This window comes from Pteronotus mesoamericanus, unplaced genomic scaffold (genome assembly GCF_021234165.1).
Source record: "Pteronotus mesoamericanus isolate MK-2021 breed Mesoamerican mustached bat unplaced genomic scaffold, CSHL_Meso_final scaffold_21, whole genome shotgun sequence".
Taxonomy (NCBI): Eukaryota; Metazoa; Chordata; class Mammalia; order Chiroptera; family Mormoopidae; genus Pteronotus; species Pteronotus mesoamericanus.
Genome location: NW_026555310.1, coordinates 6,281,354 through 6,297,511, shown reverse-complemented (window position 1 = coordinate 6,297,511; position 16,158 = coordinate 6,281,354). Strand labels below are relative to the sequence as shown.

The window sequence follows — 16,158 nt, the reverse complement described above, 5'->3', positions numbered from 1 at the left end:
CAGACTCCTGACTCCTAGTTAAAAGTCTTCAGATACTTTTGTAGAGATGGGAAAGCTCAAGAGAAGAAACGTAACCTGACAGGCCTCATAGTTAGTAAACCAGGTCTGTGCACTCAATCTTGCTGGCGTCAGGATTTTTATCAGAGAGGTTATTCCAATTGGAGAGAATTTCTGCCTTTCCTGGGACACCGGAATCACAGGAACTAATACAAACCTGGTTACTCTCCCCTTCCCCTCTGGGCCAGAGCAACAGCAGTAAGTAGCATGGCACTGCATTTCAATTTGACCACACGGAGGCAAGGTTTGCTGTTCCTCTGCTTCACTTCCCTTAAGCTCCACCTCTGGTTCACTCCTTGATAACTATGCAACAGTTACTATAATTTCTAGATTTTACCAGGTGCCGAGGAAGTGGGTGGGCTGTGAGGGATCCCCTTGGTATCCTGGTGCAAATGGGACTTCTCATACAAAGGTCCGAGCTGCTGGTCACAATCTCTTGAGCTGCTTTAGTAAAAATAAGTAGCCTGATGTTGCTGCAGGAAGCAAAGTAAACTAGGAAGCAGGATGGGCTCTTGGAGTGTGGTTGACAGGGTCAACCCTAACTCAACTCTGCAACTCTACCCGTTGTCTAAGGAAATATTTGAACAAGCATCTCTACCTGCCACTGCTCTCTCCTGCCCCCCATTGGCTCTCTTAATAGATGAAGGAGTTATTTATTTTTCCAATTTTTTTCGTATTTTCTCCATTGCCATTTAGTCCCCTTATACCACCCCCCTCCCTGCTGCAATCACCACACTGCTGTCCATGAGCAGAGGGATTGAGCTAAAGGGAAAAAGGACTCATGGACAGGGTTGTTTATTTTAAATTATGAACTAGCCCTCTCTAGTGAAGAAAGTGATAGCTTCCTCATTTTCGCCACACGTACACAAGTCATTGGAAAGCAAGGGACATCTGAGCGTAGAGAGAAATGAGAGGCTGTCTATTCATAAGCCTGATGTTGGGAGGAATTCCAAGGAAGCTTTAGGTACAGAAAATGTAGAAGAGGGGCCAGAGGTACAGTGGCAGGAAAGAGGAATAAGGGGTGGGTTAAGCGTTTAACACTCCTACTGCTCCTTGACCTAAAAGTCTTAGACACAAATAAGTAGGGCACCAAGATTGTCTGATTGTGTGCTCTTAGCGTGGGCCCCTCCCCTTCTACCCCGTCTCTTCATCCCCTCCTCCCTCAGGAGGGTCTCGAATCTCTCCAATCTAGCAAGATGCAGCCCACACAGTGTCCCATCCCCTGAGCTCAGAGCATACAACTTCTCTTGCGCTAATCCACCCTAGCGTCCCATCCCATGTTCCCTCTCAAGAACCAAGCCATCCCTCTTCTCTGCCTCCCTTCCCAAATCTTGGTCTCTGCTCCCAGTTCACCCCTGGGTTCCACATGGTGCCAAGGTTTACAGAAAGGGGCACGGTCGTGTTTGTATGAGGTCACTAAACCAGGCAGTGTGGTGGCTTCAGTGCCCTCCCTTTTGGTTGAAAAGTCAACAGAAGAAAGCCTTAGGGTGGCTGTTTGATCATGCCTACACAATCACGAACTGATGGGAAATAAAGAACAAAACCCAAGTCAATATGTACTTTCCAACAATTTTTTTGTTTTTAATATCAATTGATGTTTTAAAAAATACAGAGGTGTTTGACACAGAATAGCACCATTGTGTGGGACACACAGTTCCTGCGCCCCGCACCTGAAGGGGGTCTTCTTGCCTGGGCTGGGGGGTAGTCACTCAGGGGGCGTTTGACTCACACCAGTTAGTTTCCTGCCTCTGCTTTGACCCAAAGGTCTTACAGGAAGACAATAAATAAATAGAACACCGAGATTTTATTTTGCAGTCTGCCCAGTTCAGGTCTCTTAGAACGAGAGGGGAGAAAAGTCCAAACTGTGAAAGGTTGGGATGAATGGACATCAGGTCAGGTCAGCCATTCAGTGCAGAGTCCTAGAGTGACTGGGATTGGAAAGTACTTGGGTCCTTTAGGTTTGCAATGGATTGTGTTGTTTCTGGGTTCGGGTTTTTACAAGAAGCAGACGGGCCCTATGTCCACACCAAATTCCTGCTCGGGCCCTCCTATGTCCATGGGTGCAATATCAATGATGGGGAGGCGCGAGGTCTTCTGTGACCGGTACTCGATCATAGTCTTGCCCCACTTACCGGTGTGTTTCTGTGGGGGAAAGAGAGGAGATGCTATTCAGTGGATGTCTTGCAATCCAAAGCCAGCTGCCCATGACCCCAAAACTGAGCGTTGCAGAACAGAGTGCAAACCCACTTGGTGCTCCTTAGACCTCCGCTTTGCTGGCCAGTACCCTCTTCACCTCCACTCCTGTCCTTCGCAGCAGGGCCTCCCCCACCCCGCCCTTCTCCTCTTCCCCACTCCCCACAGCGAGCTCCCCGCCTGTGACCCCCTCATCACTCCATCTCACAGTCGGCCCGCACACATTATGGGAGTCCTCCTCCAAGAGTCATTGGACACACCGGGTAAGGTCTTACTTCCCCTGAGCCAAGGGAGAACAGCCTACACCTCTCCCTCACCTGTCATTCTGCACATCTTCTCTGAATAACCCCTCACACTCACGCCTCCGATGAGCCCATCACTTCGAGAACACAACACCTCTACCCACTCTAGCCTGAGCTGGGCCCCAGGCAGCTCATCTCTCTGGCAGCTCCGACCAGCCAACTCACCGTGCAGCCATCCTTCAGGACTGTATACGTGAACCTGCTGTTGCCCTCAGCCCGGATCTCCACGTCGTTGGAACCCTGAATGAGCAGGGCCTTCTTGAGGTTGCCAGCTGCTTCATCCAGGTAGGCGATGCTGTTCTTGCAGTGGTAAGTGATGTTCTGGGAGCCCTCGGTGGACAGCAGGCGCAAGAAGGTCATCTGGACGCTGGCAGTGTTGGGAGCCAGGTTGTCATCTCCATAGCTGAACTGTTGGCAGAAAGCAGGGGTGTGAGGTCTGGGAGTGGCATTCAGTGAGACCAAGGGCTTCAGGGACTGCCAAGTGCTCAGGGTTCAGAAGAGCTGAAGAGTGTTGGGGGGTAGGTCAGCGGGAGGACATTATTGCTTCCAGGGTGCAGGTCAATCCTCCAAGGACCTCTTCCTCCACCTCTAAATGTGAGAAGATATTATTCCTCCTCTTTCCTTCTTCATAAGCCCCAAAGGAAACTGGTGAGAATGTGGGCAAGGTGCTAAAAACTCTCAGGGAGAAAGAAGAGCAAGATCTGAGACGCCATCTCTGGCCTAGAGCAGCCAGGCACTCACGTGGAAGCCACCGTTGATGGTTTCTCCAAACCAGATATGTTTCTTCTCTTTGCTCTTGCTGCTCCACCAGTTCTTCTTGGGAACATTCGCTGGGTTGGGGTAGACGCAGGTCTCGCCAGTCTCCATGTTGCAGAAAACCTTCATGGCGTCCAAGGTGCAGCCCTGGTTGGGGTCGATCCAGTAGTCTCCTGCAGGGGAAGGAGGCGACACCCAGTCAGGGCTCAGGCAGGCACAGACACACCCTCCAGAGAGAGCCAGAGACAGAAAGGCCTATGGGACACCAGAGGGAGAGGAGCAAGGTGTGAGGGCCACACGTGACCCAAGGGAGGGGAGATGGAGAGATCAAAGGGCATGGAAACCTGCACGGGAAAGCCCAGTGCTAAGCCGGAGCAGTGTTCTGCCTGGTGGCTGGAACTCTACCCTGAAGTCACTTCCAGCATGTAGCCATGGCAGGACAGGAGCCAGGGCCAGTTTCTCAGCTATGAAGTGGGGGAGAAACCATCTGCCAGAACCTCCCAGGCCTGCATCTGCCTTGCGCTGGGGTGCCTCCTGCCTTGTTCTGAAGGGGTCATGCCCAGCAGGCTGACTTCCTGCTCTCTGGACCGGGTCCTGCTGCTGCTGCTGCAGGCTCACCGCTCTTCCATTCGGGGTGGCAGAGTTTCAGGTCCCGGCAGGTGCGAGCGGGGTTCTTGCGGGAGCCCTCGGGGCTGCGGATGCTCTCAATCTGGTTGTTGAGGGACTTGAGTGTGGCATCCACCTCAGCGTCGTGCTGCCTCAGGTTGCCGGCTGCCTGGTCGGCCCGCATGTACTGCAGGGGGTCGGGGCCCTTCTCTCGCCCGCCTAAGCCAGCAAAGGCTGACATGTCAATGCCAGGGCCAGGGGGACCTGGAGGGCCAGGGGGTCCGGGATTTCCAGGAGGGCCCTGCAGCAGGAGACAGAGAAATCAGCCAGGAATTGTGAGGAGGCGCCCTCCTGTGTTCATCCCCACCTGATGAGATGCACTCAAGTGTTTTCTTCCCAGACCTGTGGGGTGGGGGGAGGGGTGCATCAGGCCAGGACCAAGAAAACCATAGCAGCACCTTCCCTATTTCTTCACTAGCTCCTCTCTTCTGTTTCCCAACACCAATCATGGACCCTTTGAACTTCCAGGGAGACCCCAGAATAATGGATGCCGTCACCATCAGCTGTAGGCTGATGTCCCAAGAGGCCGTTACACCAGAAAGCTCAAGCCTCCAGGATGCAGAGGACACCCCAGAGAGCAGGGAAGGAGTCAGGACACTCACCGCAGGGCCTGTTTCGCCTGAACGTCCACGGGGACCAGGAGGTCCAATGGGGCCAGGGATGCCATTCGCGCCATCTTTGCCAGAGGGACCAACGGGGCCAGGAGGACCCTGCAGGCCAGGAGAGAGAAAGGCGGCGAGTGCAGCCATCAGCAACGGGGAGGTCGGGAGTAGCTGGGGCTGGTTAGGGGCCCACCCTGACAGCGCCAGCCACACTGCTCCCAACTCCTCGAGGCTCTCAGTCACAGAACCCCAAACTGGTCTCTATTTGGCCAAGAGCCAGCAGGATGGCTTCACACTCTCCTGCCCTCCTAAGCTCCTCTTTTGTAAAATCCTATTCCCTGGGAGCTCCTCTCATGTTCATCCTACCTGTGATCTCAGGGCTTTTCTGGCCACAGTCGCACTGAGACAGTCCTACTTCTGCTGCTGAGTGAGGCCCCCTGAGCCCAAGGTTTCCCCAGAAGCAGCCAGTGGGATGCCTGGCCAGTGCCCTGGCCCCACCCCTGAGGAAGGGTTCACTCATCTCACTTACTCGAGGGCCAGAAGGACCGGCAGGACCCGAAGCACCTTGGTCTCCAGCAGGACCCTGTGCAGAAGGAAGAGGCAAAAGTCAGAGGTCAGCACAGACCGGGCACCAGCTTCCAGGACCAGAGCCGGCTGGAGTACATATACATATGTATAGAGGGAAAGAGTTGGAGGAGCAGGTTTGTGCCCCACCCCCTCTCCCTTTCCACTAGCTCCTCCCTCCAACCCTAGAAGTCCTAGAAATTTCTCAGGATGATCCCAAGTTGTCTTCTTAGCAGCAAGGGAAACTCAAGGGGGCTCTGAGCAGCGGGAAACTTGGGGAGCCAAACACAGGCAGCAACACTCACAGGTGGGCCAGGAAGACCCTGCAGACCAGTGAAGCCACGGTGTCCCTTCAGCCCCCTCTCGCCAGCTTCTCCAGTTTCTCCTTTGTCACCTCGGGGGCCTTGAGGGCCCTGGGAACAAGAGAGACAGACACAGGTGGGTCAGGTTTGGCTGGGCAGCAGCCCTTTGCTGGCCTCCCCTGAGCCAAGGGGTCCAGGACCCCCTGGGCACCCACCGCCCTCCCAGCCTGGCCCTGTCGGGAACCCGGTTCAGGACACTGAAATACTCACTGGGATTCCGCGGGCTCCGGCTGGTCCTGCAGGTCCCATGGGGCCTTGTGCACCCTGTGAGGAAAGAGTGGGAGCCGGGTCAGAGCCAGGCCGGGACAGGGACGGCCCTCCTCTGCACCGGCCCTTGGGCTGGGCGCCAAGGCTGCTGCTCCCACAGTACTCACCGCTTCTCCTCGGTCTCCCTGCTTGCCAGTTGGGCCGGCGGGGCCAGGAGAGCCAGGGGGCCCAGGGGCTCCAGGAGCACCCACAGGTCCAGTCTCACCACGATCACCCTGTCGGGAGAGAGGTCTCAGGCTCAGAGAAGTTTCAGAAGAGGCAAGGCAAGAAGGTCCTGCCAGACTGACAGAAAACTCTGACCCCAACCTGCAAACCTATGAGGCCCAGTGGAATGTCCTCCCGGTCCAAATGCCTGTAGAGACCCCCAGATACTCACCTTGACTCCAGCTGCACCATCTCTGCCAGGGGGGCCGTCAGCACCAGGGCTTCCCTGGGCAAAGGGAAACAAGAGGCCATTAGACCAGCCCCCGCCCACCTCCCATTCGGCTCCCCAGTCCTCCCCTCAGAAGCCCAGGCTTCCCTCTGTCCAACTGAAGCGTTGGCGCCAAAGCTTCCTCACAGAGCTCCCTCCTGCCTTCCTCCCCGGGCACCCAGGTGTAAGTCTGTGTGCCCTCCTCTCTCCCATCGCCACCTTCCCATTGCGCCCAGGGGCTTGAGTGTATCAGCCACGACCCACCCCATCATCCCGTTCTCCAGGGCAGCAGGACCCGGCCTGCCCAGCCCGGCACAGAGGTGCTCGGGGCTCCTCTCCCTAGTGAGTACCCGCCCACGGTGAGTCCCACTGCTCACCTCTCGTCCAGGTTCACCAGCAGGACCAGTCAGGCCAGGAGGACCCACGGGGCCCGGGGGGCCTCTGTCTCCAGATGCACCAGGAGCTCCCTGCTTGCCAGGCTCACCCTGAAGGAACAATGAATGATACTGAGTGGGACTCCGTGTCCCCACCCAGGCCCACACTGAGCCTTTCTGGGGAAAGGGCTGATGAAGGGACAGTTCCGAGGGTGCCGAATGGATAGACGCCTTGGGGTGGCATTGCTTCTGCGGAGACCGGGCCGCCACATCAGGAGCACTGAGTGAAGAGCCCCTGGCCTGAGCCCGGCTCGTCCAGAGGAAGGCGCCCCTCACTCACCGATGGGCCGGGCAAGCCGGGGAATCCTCTTTCACCACGCTGCCCAGGGAGACCAACGATGCCCCTCTGACCAGCCAGACCCTGGGGACCTGGAGGACCGTCGGGACCCTAATAAAGAGGTGGGAGATGAGAACTTGAGAACTGACGTAAAGCGGCCCACTCGTCCACACCCGCCTGGCTGCCAGCTCTTCAGGAAGCAGCGCTCCAAGTACACTTCTCTGCTCTGCTCCCCCGCCCTGCACCCCCACAGCTCCTGCTCCTCCTTCCCCTCCCCCACTCCATGCACGGAGAGCTCAGAAACCTCTCACACCCTTGGCCCTGGGCTGGGCCCAGGCCTGACGAGGGACTTACAGAGGGACCATCATCTCCAGGCTCTCCCTTCTCGCCAGGGGGTCCAGCAGGACCTTGGAGGCCAGGGTCACCAGCTCGGCCAGGGGGGCCGCTGTCTCCTCGAGCACCTTTGGGACCATCTTTTCCAGAAGGACCAGGGGGCCCAGGGGGTCCAGGGTTACCCTAGGAGGAGCAAATGCAAGAAGTGAGAAATCAACTCACCCTTGCTCATCTGGGTTGCCAAAGCCACCGTGGTCCCAGGGACAGCAGTCTCCCGTCTGGGGAAGGGCAGCTTGACCCCCACACCCCACCCCAGGCTCCCTCCTCTATCGCCTCTCCCACACGAGAGCCCTGGGCAGCCGGACCTGGCTTCTCCAAGCCCTGCATGCTTTGCTTTTTCTGATCTACTTGGAGTCCCTCCTGCCTCCTTCCCTTCAGTCTCAGTCCCCTCACCCCGCCTCGGCCCTTCCTCAAGGACCGGTTCAACCCAGCTCCTCTGCCCCCCTCGGCTGTGCACTGGCTCCCCCTGCTTTTTTTTATTTTCTTTTTTGTCGGTGAGCTGGCTGACTTTTCCTGATCTCTCCTCCCTCGACTGCAACTCCCTAAGGGCAAGATACATGACTTGCACAGGGCCAGGTGCAGAGCGTACTCAAGAAATGTGTGCCCATGAGGAAGGCAATCACTGGTACCTATGCCAGCCCCTTCCTGCCCACCAAGCCAGAAGTCTGAGGGGTCAAGCCCCAGCCAGCCAGCTGAGAAGGTTGCCCACAGTCAAGAGGGTCACCCCCGCCCCTGTTCCCAGATATCTACAAGGGAAACGGGTCCCCACGGCCCATTAGCTATAGCACCCAGGAGAGGAAATGGACACAAAGGGGATGCGCCTCGGCTCTGTGGGACCCTGTCAGGAGGACTGAGCAAGACTCTGCAGCCCCTGCCTATGTCTCACGTGCGCAGAGTAAGGAACCAGCCAGGAGTGGCACTTACATTGGAGCCTGGGGGTCCAACACGGCCAGCAGCTCCGGGGAATCCGGTGGCTCCCTATGCGGAAAGAGGAGAGCCCCTGAATCCCTCGGTCCCTCAGGAAGTCCAAGAATTTAATGTAGGGAGTTAGAAGCCAGAGTGGACATGGAAAAGAGGAGCCAAGAGAGGGAAAAAGGGCCTGTGGGGTCTGGCCACTGGACTGGGCAGCTGTAGCCTCTCCGCTGTGGGCCCCTGCAGGGGGCACCCAGCTGGGGCATGCAGCACCCAGGGCTGGGTCTCCAAGGATCACTGCGGACCAGCAGAGAGGGGTGCACTCCCTTGGGATGGGCTCAGGCTGGGGCAAGAGCAGGACTGAGGAAGAAGGAGGCGCGTGAATCCCAGGACACTGCAGTGGAGCCTCTGCGGCCAGGCCTTCTTTGTGAGGTCAGGGCGGGGCGCGAGAGAAGCTGCTGCACCCACAGCACCCTCCCCCCGAGCCTGGGTCAGGGTGGGAACAGGGCCTCACTCACCGGGGGGCCTTGAGCACCTCGGGCTCCTTTAGGACCAGTCACACCAGTAGGACCCTGGGAAAGAAGGAGGGAGAGAGTGAGGCCCCGTCGCCCTGAGGAAGGGCCTGTCTGAGCCCCAGCCATGGACCCCTGAGGGCTAGGTTTTCAGATGCAGCTTTCTCTGCACTAAACTCCCAGCCAAGAGCAGCTGTCCCGGGCGGACCTGCCACCCAGGCCACCAGGAGACTTGTGTTCTAGATCTTAGGGACGAGAAGCCCATCAGGCACCCACAGGGCCAGTCATGTCTCCCCTGCCCCTGTCACGCCCCCAGGAGACTGGCTGCTCCGGCCAGGGCTCAGGGGGACCCAGCCTGCACTCTGTGCCCATCCCCCAGCACCCCGCCCCACACCTGGGAAGGCAAAAGCCAATTTAGCCTTCATCCCTAAGTACAAACTCCCCCTCCCTGCAGCCTGCTCCTCTGGTGGCGGTGGCGGCAGCAGCCTCCACAATCTGCTGGTGGGAGGCCCTGAACTCAGGCAGAGTGCCCCCCAGGCCTCCCAGCCATTCTCTGCCTGTCCATGCCCCCTCACCCAGCGCCCAGCAATCCCTGCTCTGTGGGAACAGTTCCTGGGGAGCTCGGCACTACCCACCTGAGGCCCAGGAGCTCCAGAGGGACCCTGAGGACCTGGGGCACCAGCGTCGCCTTTCTGGCCAGCTTCTCCTTGCTCACCCTTGGCACCTGGCTGGCCATCAGCGCCCTGTCCCGGGGAGGAGGAAGTGAGTGAGAGAGAGGTACGGGGTGGGGGCAAGCCAAATATTTGAGGTTCTCCCAGAAGGGAATGAGACTCTCAGTGAGTATGAGTGTGTGTGTGTCCACCCTGGGGCTGAGAGTTGGGCCTAAGGATTGTTCTATCATTGTAGAGAGGTAAAAGGAAAGGAGGGAGGAAACTGTTTCTCTCTTCTTTAAATTCTGTCCCTCGCACCCCACAGGCTGCAAGGTGCCCTCAGGTGGGTGCCGGGTGTGGAGCTGACCTGAGCGGAGGGGGTGGGAGGGAGGGTCGACAGGGGTACTCACAGGAGGACCTGCGAATCCAGCGGGCCCGGGAGGTCCAGTCTCTCCACGTTCGCCCTGTGGGAGAAGGGGGCGCAGGAGGGGTAAGGCCGCACTGCCTGCCTGCTGTTCCCTCCTGCGAGCCCAGGGCCCCTTCAGGCCTGGTTCAGCCTCTTGCACTGTAACCCCCAGAGAGAAGGCATCTGAAAGTAGCTTCAGAAAGCTCAGTCCTGAGTGAGGGGACCCGGGTCAGAAAGCCTCTCTTGGTCAAAGGCCCTCCCCCATGATCACATCACACGTCATGGGGGACACGTGCCTTCTCCCTTCATTCTCACCTCTCCTCCCACGTCCTGACCCAAAGGGCAGGGAGGGGGCCAGAGCCAGGCCTGCAGGGCCAGGCTGAGAGGCAGAGCTGGCTCCCTCGCTCCCAGGGGCCTGGAGACAGAGACAGGCTGGGGGTGGGCAGGGGCAGATACTCACAGGGGCGCCTCGAGCACCAGCTGTTCCTGCAGGACCAGGAGGACCGACTTCTCCCTATGGTTGGGAGCGGGTAGGAGTCAAAGTGGAGCCCTTTGAGAGCAAAGTGCACCCAGGAAGCCATGATGAGGGACGGGGCACTGGGTGCCCCTGACCCGCAGCCCTTCTTCTTATCGCTTCAGCCCACCCCTGCACCCTCCTCAGGGCCGTGCTGAACGCACTTTTACGCCCAGTCCATCCGCTCCACTCCACAGGACACACGGCCAATGACTTTGCTTCTAAGAAGACCCCCATCCTTTACTCCTTGCGGCCCCTTGTGGGCAGAAGAGTGGAAGTTCATGAGCGAGCAGAAATAATGGCCTTTGCCAAGATATGAGAAGGAGGCTGGATGGGGGAAGGGAGCCAGGACTCACCTTCTCACCATTGGCACCAGCAGGCCCGGGGGGGCCGATGGGACCCGTCAGACCCTGGTGAGAGAAAAGGCGGAGGTGAGGAAGGCAGGGAGAGTTAGCCAGGGACTTGGAGCCCAGCAGGGCGTCTGGACGCCCCGCCCCCAGGGACTCCAGCATGCCCTTCCCGGCCCCCAGAACTCCCTCTCGCCCCCTCGCCCTGTGGCCCCCTGTGTGACAGGGAAGTCCCTGTGGTCACCTTGCCAGACAGCTGAGACAGAACCAGGGACTGCACACATACGTGGCCCCTCCGAGTGCAGGCCTGGGAACCTAAAGGGTCCTTGCACCTGTCCCCACCCAGCCCCCAAGAAGCCAGCCCCCAGCATTCACTTACTCGTCCACCGTCCTTCCCGGGGGCTCCCTCAGGGCCTTTCTCACCAACATCGCCCTGTGGGATAGAGGAAACGGGCCACCTCAGGGGGCACCCCAAGAAGCCCTTTGCCAGCTCAGTGGCACCCTGAATGGGGCTCCAGGCAGAGCTCAGACCCTGGCCAAGAGGGAATTGCTGTGGTCTAAGGGTGAGTGACAAGGAGCAACAGGAGTGAGAAGGGGGTGGGGGGTGGGGGAAGGAAGTCCCTAAAAGGCAAACAGAGACTTTGGAGGGGGGTCTCCACGTTCCCCAAGGTGGGTAGCCGGTGCCTCACCTGCGGGTACATGGGAGGGAGGGAGTGCGGGGCCAGGGAAGCATGGCTATGGGGAAGGCACGTCAGCCTGGTACTTACCCTGTCTCCCTTGGGCCCAGAAATACCAGCTGCTCCCCTCTCGCCGGGCATCCCCTGCAGACCTGGAGGGCCCTGAGCCCCAGGGGGGCCCGCGGGGCCAGATGCACCCTACGGGGAAGGAGAAAGAAGGAGTCGTGGTGGGCGGCCCCTCCCTGGGGACCCCAGGGCCCAAATGCCCTTTTCTTTCTCTTCCTCTGCCCAGACCACCTCTCTATTTCATCTCCCACTCCTTGCTCTTCCCCTCCCGCTTCCCCCCTCAGCAAGCCTCCCAGGCCAGCCCCGAGGGCCCCCGCCAGCAGGCCCAGCCTCACTCACTTTGGGACCATCAGTGCCGGGGGTGCCGGGGAGGCCACGGGGCCCCTGGAGGCCCTGGGCTCCAGGGGAGCCCCGTTCACCTGGGAAACCTCGTTCCCCCTGTAACAGAGACACCAAGCAGCAGTTAGGCCAAAGGGCTCAGGTGGAGGCCCGGGGAGAAGCAGGGAAGTGGGGAGCAGAGCGGGAGCCCAGCACCCAAGGCGGCGGGGCTGCTGGGAGGCACCGGCAGGACTGCACAGGGAGAGAGCAGGCCCAAGGACACCCGCAGGAACGGTCAACAGGGCACTCACTCTGGGGCCCACGAGGCCGGGGGCTCCAGCTTCACCCGGAACGCCCTGGAGAACAAGAAGGACGTGTGAAAGACTGAAGGCTTCCGTGTCTGAGCCCTGGCTGAGCACCCTTCCCCCGAGCCCATGTTGCCCTCTTGGAGAGCTGGGGTTCAGTCCCAGGCATCCTGGGCCTCATGGGACTCCTCCACGCCCTCCTGCCCGTGTCGCCTGGGCATCAGAAGAGATCTTCCCACCTGAACAGGCTGCAGATTCAAAGAGCCCCATACTCACCTGGTCACCTGGTTTTCCACCTTCACCTGGGGGACCGGGAGGGCCGGGAAGTCCCTAGAAGCCAAAGTGACAGAATTAGCGACGAGGTGAATTTGCTGCCCCTGCCTTTCAGGGAAACCTGGCACAGGGCCGGGACCAGGGGTACAGGGAAACCTCATTCCTCTGGTCCCTCTTGAGGGGGTGGGCCCTCCACCCACGGCACCCGCTGAGCACAGGGCCTGGAAGGGGGCTGCAGAGAAAGCCTGGTTCCGCTGCCTACCTGGAACCCAGATGGCCCAGGAGCACCCTGCTCGCCTCGTTCACCGGCCGGTCCCTGCAGAGGAAACAAAAGTGAGCTGAGCCAGCACCCCAGAGCCCCTGAGAGCCTCAGCCGGGGCCCTGGTTGCGGGAGCCCAGGAAGGAGACAGACACCATCCTGCACAGCCCAACACGGTGGCTGCCTGTACGCCTTGCTGTTCTCCCACCAGTGACAACCAGGGTGGGGTCCTCACTGCCTCCCAGGAGTGGGAGACCTCACCTTGGCTCAGGGTGGGCCTCATGTCCTGGGTCAGCCACCATCTGTCAGCTCCATTCCTGAGCGGGCCTGAGGTGCCCCCGCCACCACCCCACCAAGTCCCTATCCACAGGGTCACCTGGAGAGGCTGGGCAGGTACTTACAGCAGGTCCAGGGGGGCCTGCAGCACCCGTCTCACCATCTTTGCCAGGAAGACCCTAGAGGAGAAATGAAAGGGTGATGCAACAACACACGTTTCCTCGGCTCTGCAGACCCCAGCAGTGGGTAGGTAGGCTTTGTGCCCCAGAGTTCCCAGAGCTCCACTATCCTGCCTGCACCTGAACTCCATGTGCACCCCTTCCCTCCCCTTCCTTCCCTGGCCCCTCTGTTCTCAGCGCTGGTTCCTCCCTGTCCCCCTGGGCTGCTGACTGACAGCGACCAGAGTGCCCCTGTGTGGGCTCCCAAAGGCCCAGAGCAGATGAGCTCAGCCCCAAGAAGCCACGCTGCTACCCAGCAATCCCAGGAGCACGCGGCAGGGGTGCCCCCGCCTGGCGGCTGTCCAGCCAACACCAAGGCGCCGCGGGCGGGAACTTACTCTCAGACCAGGAGCGCCCGGTAGTCCTTTCTCACCAGCTTTCCCAGGCTCGCCCTGGAGGAGAGATAGCAGCACAGTGAGGCAGAAGGCGTTGGTGGGAGTGGAGGGCAGGGCAGGCTTGGGACATCGCTGGGGCTTGGGGCCTGGCGGACCGCAGAGGCTGAAGCCGAGAATCAGCACCTTCTCTTACGCTCAGAGGTACAAAGTGAGGGCACTGCCCATGGAACAATGTCATGGCTGAGGAGTCTCAAGGTTCTAAGGAGGCCTGGGCTTCCCCAGGTCACATGCCCTCCTGTGGGACACGAAGATACAAGCTGCCTGTGACACCAGGGAACCCACTCATCACTGCCCTTTGGTTACCTCGATTCACGGGCCAGCCCTCTCCCCAGGGTGGTAGGTAGTGCCAAGTGGAAGGAAATGGAAGGGCAGATTGTTACTTACATTGGCACCTTTGGGGCCAGGGAACCCCATGACACCAGGCTGCCCACGAGCCCCCTGAGGACCTGGAGGTCCAGGGCGACCGTCTTCACCAGGGGCTCCCTGAAAGAGAGGACACCATTCTCAGAACACATGCTCCGACTGCATTCATCCATCCAACATCTACTAAGGGCCTACTGTGTGGCAGACACAGGACTAGGCACCGCCAGACACAGCATGTGAGATTGACCAAGGCTGCGGCCAGCAGCCCATGCACGCGGACCCCCATCGGTGAGAAGGCACTGTTCAGCTTAATTCCACTTCTGAAAGTGCACACCAGGCTTTGTCTTCCCACAAGGAAAGGCGCAAATGCACAGAGGGGTGACAGCTTCAGAGCTCATAGGCCCTGCACAGGCCACACCTGACCCCAGGACCTACCCTATGCCTCCTCCCCACAGGCCGTGTCCACCCAAACTCCCGTCTCTCTTCCCGCTGCTTCCCCAAGGGTACGCCCCACTCCCCCCAACAAACCAGACGATGGACTTACAGAAGGACCGACTTTGCCTTGCGGACCAGCATCACCGGGGCGGCCAGTGAGACCCTTTGTTCAGGAGAGAGAGGAAGACGGGTGTCAGAGCAGGTCCCGGGACCTCCCAATCCTGGCAGCACAGGGTTGAAGGGAACAGGTGGGGAAGGGGAAGGGCATAAGGGGTCTGCTCAGAGTCAGAAGCCAAGGGCAAAAGCAGCTCTGTACTTACCCGGGCTCCAGGAAGGCCAGGCTCTCCAGGTCGGCCAGGGTCGCCATTGGCTCCCTTGGGGCCAGCAAGGCCACTGGGCCCTCGCTCTCCAGGGGCTCCCTATACGAGAGGAGGCAGGGAGTCAGTGGGAGGCCATTAGACTAAGGATGCAGGAAGGGACCCCTGCCCCTCTTCCCCGACTCACCTTGGGACCTGCCAGACCATCTTGACCAGGGAAACCACGGTTGCCAGGAGCACCCTAGGAAGAAGTGGGGAGGGAAAGCAGTGCATTGGAACGGCCCCTGACCGACTGTGGCCGCAGAGAGCCTAGCCGGGCTCCAGGGGCTCCATCCCACCACCCATGGTTTCTGCGGAGCAGTAGCTACAGCTTGCAAGATCCTGGAGGATTAACTTCTTGGGCCTGTCTCCACCTGTCTGGGAAGTAGCTCAAACTATGTCATGTCATCCTGGGGGTGGGGGGCACAAATAAGGAGAAGGGAGCCCTATCCCACGGTGGTGGGTGGAGGAAAGGGGAGCCTGGTATCCAGAAGGCCACGTCACTTGGCAAGAACAGAGCCACAAAGATCTGACTTCCACGTGGAGGTCACAACCAGTGAAAGCAGGGACTCCCGGCCCACTTACTCTTTCTCCAGGGGGACCGATGGGCCCAGCGCCACCAGGCTCTCCACGGGCACCTCTTTTGCCTTCTTCACCAGCAGGCCCAGGGGCTCCTTGGGGGCCTGCAGGGCCCTGAGAACCGACACAAAAGACAAACAGATGAGTCCTCAGCTGGCCCTGAGCGTCCACTGACCGGCGTGTGGGGGAAATGGCCTTGGCGACTGTTTCAGGCCTGGGGGGCTTGGGGAAGGGAGGCCCTAAAGGATCAGCCATGGGAGAGCAGGAGTGGCCCAGGGGAGAGAGCATATAAAGTTCAAACTGTTCAGACTGATCAAGCCAAAGATGAGAGCCAAAGCTGCAACACCTTCTCAGCCCTGTTCCACCCCCTTCTCTGGGCACAACCTGAGAGGCCCCAGGTGAGGGGCTGGGGCTACAGAGGCAGTGGGCAGTGGCCCAGGGGATGGCCCTGGGCCCAGAGAGCACCAAGGGCTGCGGGCGGATACTCACAGGTTCTCCCTTGGGGCCTTGTTCGCCTTTGAAGCCAGCAATACCAGGCTCACCCTTGACAAAAGAGAGAGGCAGGTTCTCACACTGGGTTCTCCCTGCGCACCCTGCCCCCATCTCCAGGAGCCTTAAAGATGCGCCAAAGGACACCAGTGTGAGCGCAGGAAGGGGGAGGGTGGGGTTTGACTCTAGGATTTCAGTGGAACTTGGGGTTCACTCCAGGCTCTTACCGTCTGACCTTTTGGGCCCAAAGGACCAGTTGCCCCTTGAGGGCCAGGAGGACCACGTGGCCCAGGGAAGCCAGGAGCACCAGCAATGCCAGGAGCACCCTGTCAGCGGGAGCAGAAGAGAAGGGCATCAGGAGAAGGTATGAGGGAGGACTGGCCCCACCTGGAGGAGCCAAGCCCAAAGACAGCACTCACAGCAGATCCTTTGGCTCCAGGAATTCCATCTGTTCCGGGGTTACCCTGAACAAGGAGACAAGGGCATTATAAAATAAGCAACAAAGAATAAACCCCGGCCCACC

General features: G+C 59.5%; 1 protein-coding gene across 1 annotated transcript in view; it reads right to left on the bottom strand.

Moving 5' to 3' along the window:
• Window positions 1-2,052: 2,052 nt before the first annotated feature.
• COL2A1 (collagen type II alpha 1 chain) overlaps window positions 2,053-16,158 on the bottom strand; it is a 30,706-nt gene continuing 16,600 nt past the window's right edge. The window contains exons 20-54 of the mRNA XM_054590875.1: window positions 16,055-16,099; window positions 15,863-15,961; window positions 15,636-15,689; window positions 15,153-15,260; window positions 14,716-14,769; window positions 14,532-14,630; window positions 14,321-14,374; window positions 13,798-13,896; window positions 13,357-13,410; window positions 12,926-12,979; window positions 12,528-12,581; window positions 12,269-12,322; window positions 11,999-12,043; window positions 11,709-11,807; window positions 11,394-11,501; window positions 11,006-11,059; window positions 10,636-10,689; window positions 10,226-10,279; window positions 9,770-9,823; window positions 9,345-9,452; window positions 8,716-8,769; window positions 8,210-8,263; window positions 7,247-7,408; window positions 6,896-7,003; window positions 6,559-6,666; window positions 6,146-6,199; window positions 5,877-5,984; window positions 5,713-5,766; window positions 5,446-5,553; window positions 5,106-5,159; window positions 4,577-4,684; window positions 3,927-4,215; window positions 3,294-3,481; window positions 2,718-2,960; window positions 2,053-2,199 (exon numbers count right to left, since the gene is read on the bottom strand). Of these exons, the coding sequence (XP_054446850.1) occupies window positions 2,053-2,199; window positions 2,718-2,960; window positions 3,294-3,481; window positions 3,927-4,215; window positions 4,577-4,684; window positions 5,106-5,159; window positions 5,446-5,553; window positions 5,713-5,766; window positions 5,877-5,984; window positions 6,146-6,199; window positions 6,559-6,666; window positions 6,896-7,003; window positions 7,247-7,408; window positions 8,210-8,263; window positions 8,716-8,769; window positions 9,345-9,452; window positions 9,770-9,823; window positions 10,226-10,279; window positions 10,636-10,689; window positions 11,006-11,059; window positions 11,394-11,501; window positions 11,709-11,807; window positions 11,999-12,043; window positions 12,269-12,322; window positions 12,528-12,581; window positions 12,926-12,979; window positions 13,357-13,410; window positions 13,798-13,896; window positions 14,321-14,374; window positions 14,532-14,630; window positions 14,716-14,769; window positions 15,153-15,260; window positions 15,636-15,689; window positions 15,863-15,961; window positions 16,055-16,099 (3,243 nt within the window). The remainder of the gene's footprint in view (window positions 2,200-2,717; window positions 2,961-3,293; window positions 3,482-3,926; window positions 4,216-4,576; window positions 4,685-5,105; window positions 5,160-5,445; window positions 5,554-5,712; window positions 5,767-5,876; window positions 5,985-6,145; window positions 6,200-6,558; window positions 6,667-6,895; window positions 7,004-7,246; window positions 7,409-8,209; window positions 8,264-8,715; window positions 8,770-9,344; window positions 9,453-9,769; window positions 9,824-10,225; window positions 10,280-10,635; window positions 10,690-11,005; window positions 11,060-11,393; window positions 11,502-11,708; window positions 11,808-11,998; window positions 12,044-12,268; window positions 12,323-12,527; window positions 12,582-12,925; window positions 12,980-13,356; window positions 13,411-13,797; window positions 13,897-14,320; window positions 14,375-14,531; window positions 14,631-14,715; window positions 14,770-15,152; window positions 15,261-15,635; window positions 15,690-15,862; window positions 15,962-16,054; window positions 16,100-16,158) is intronic.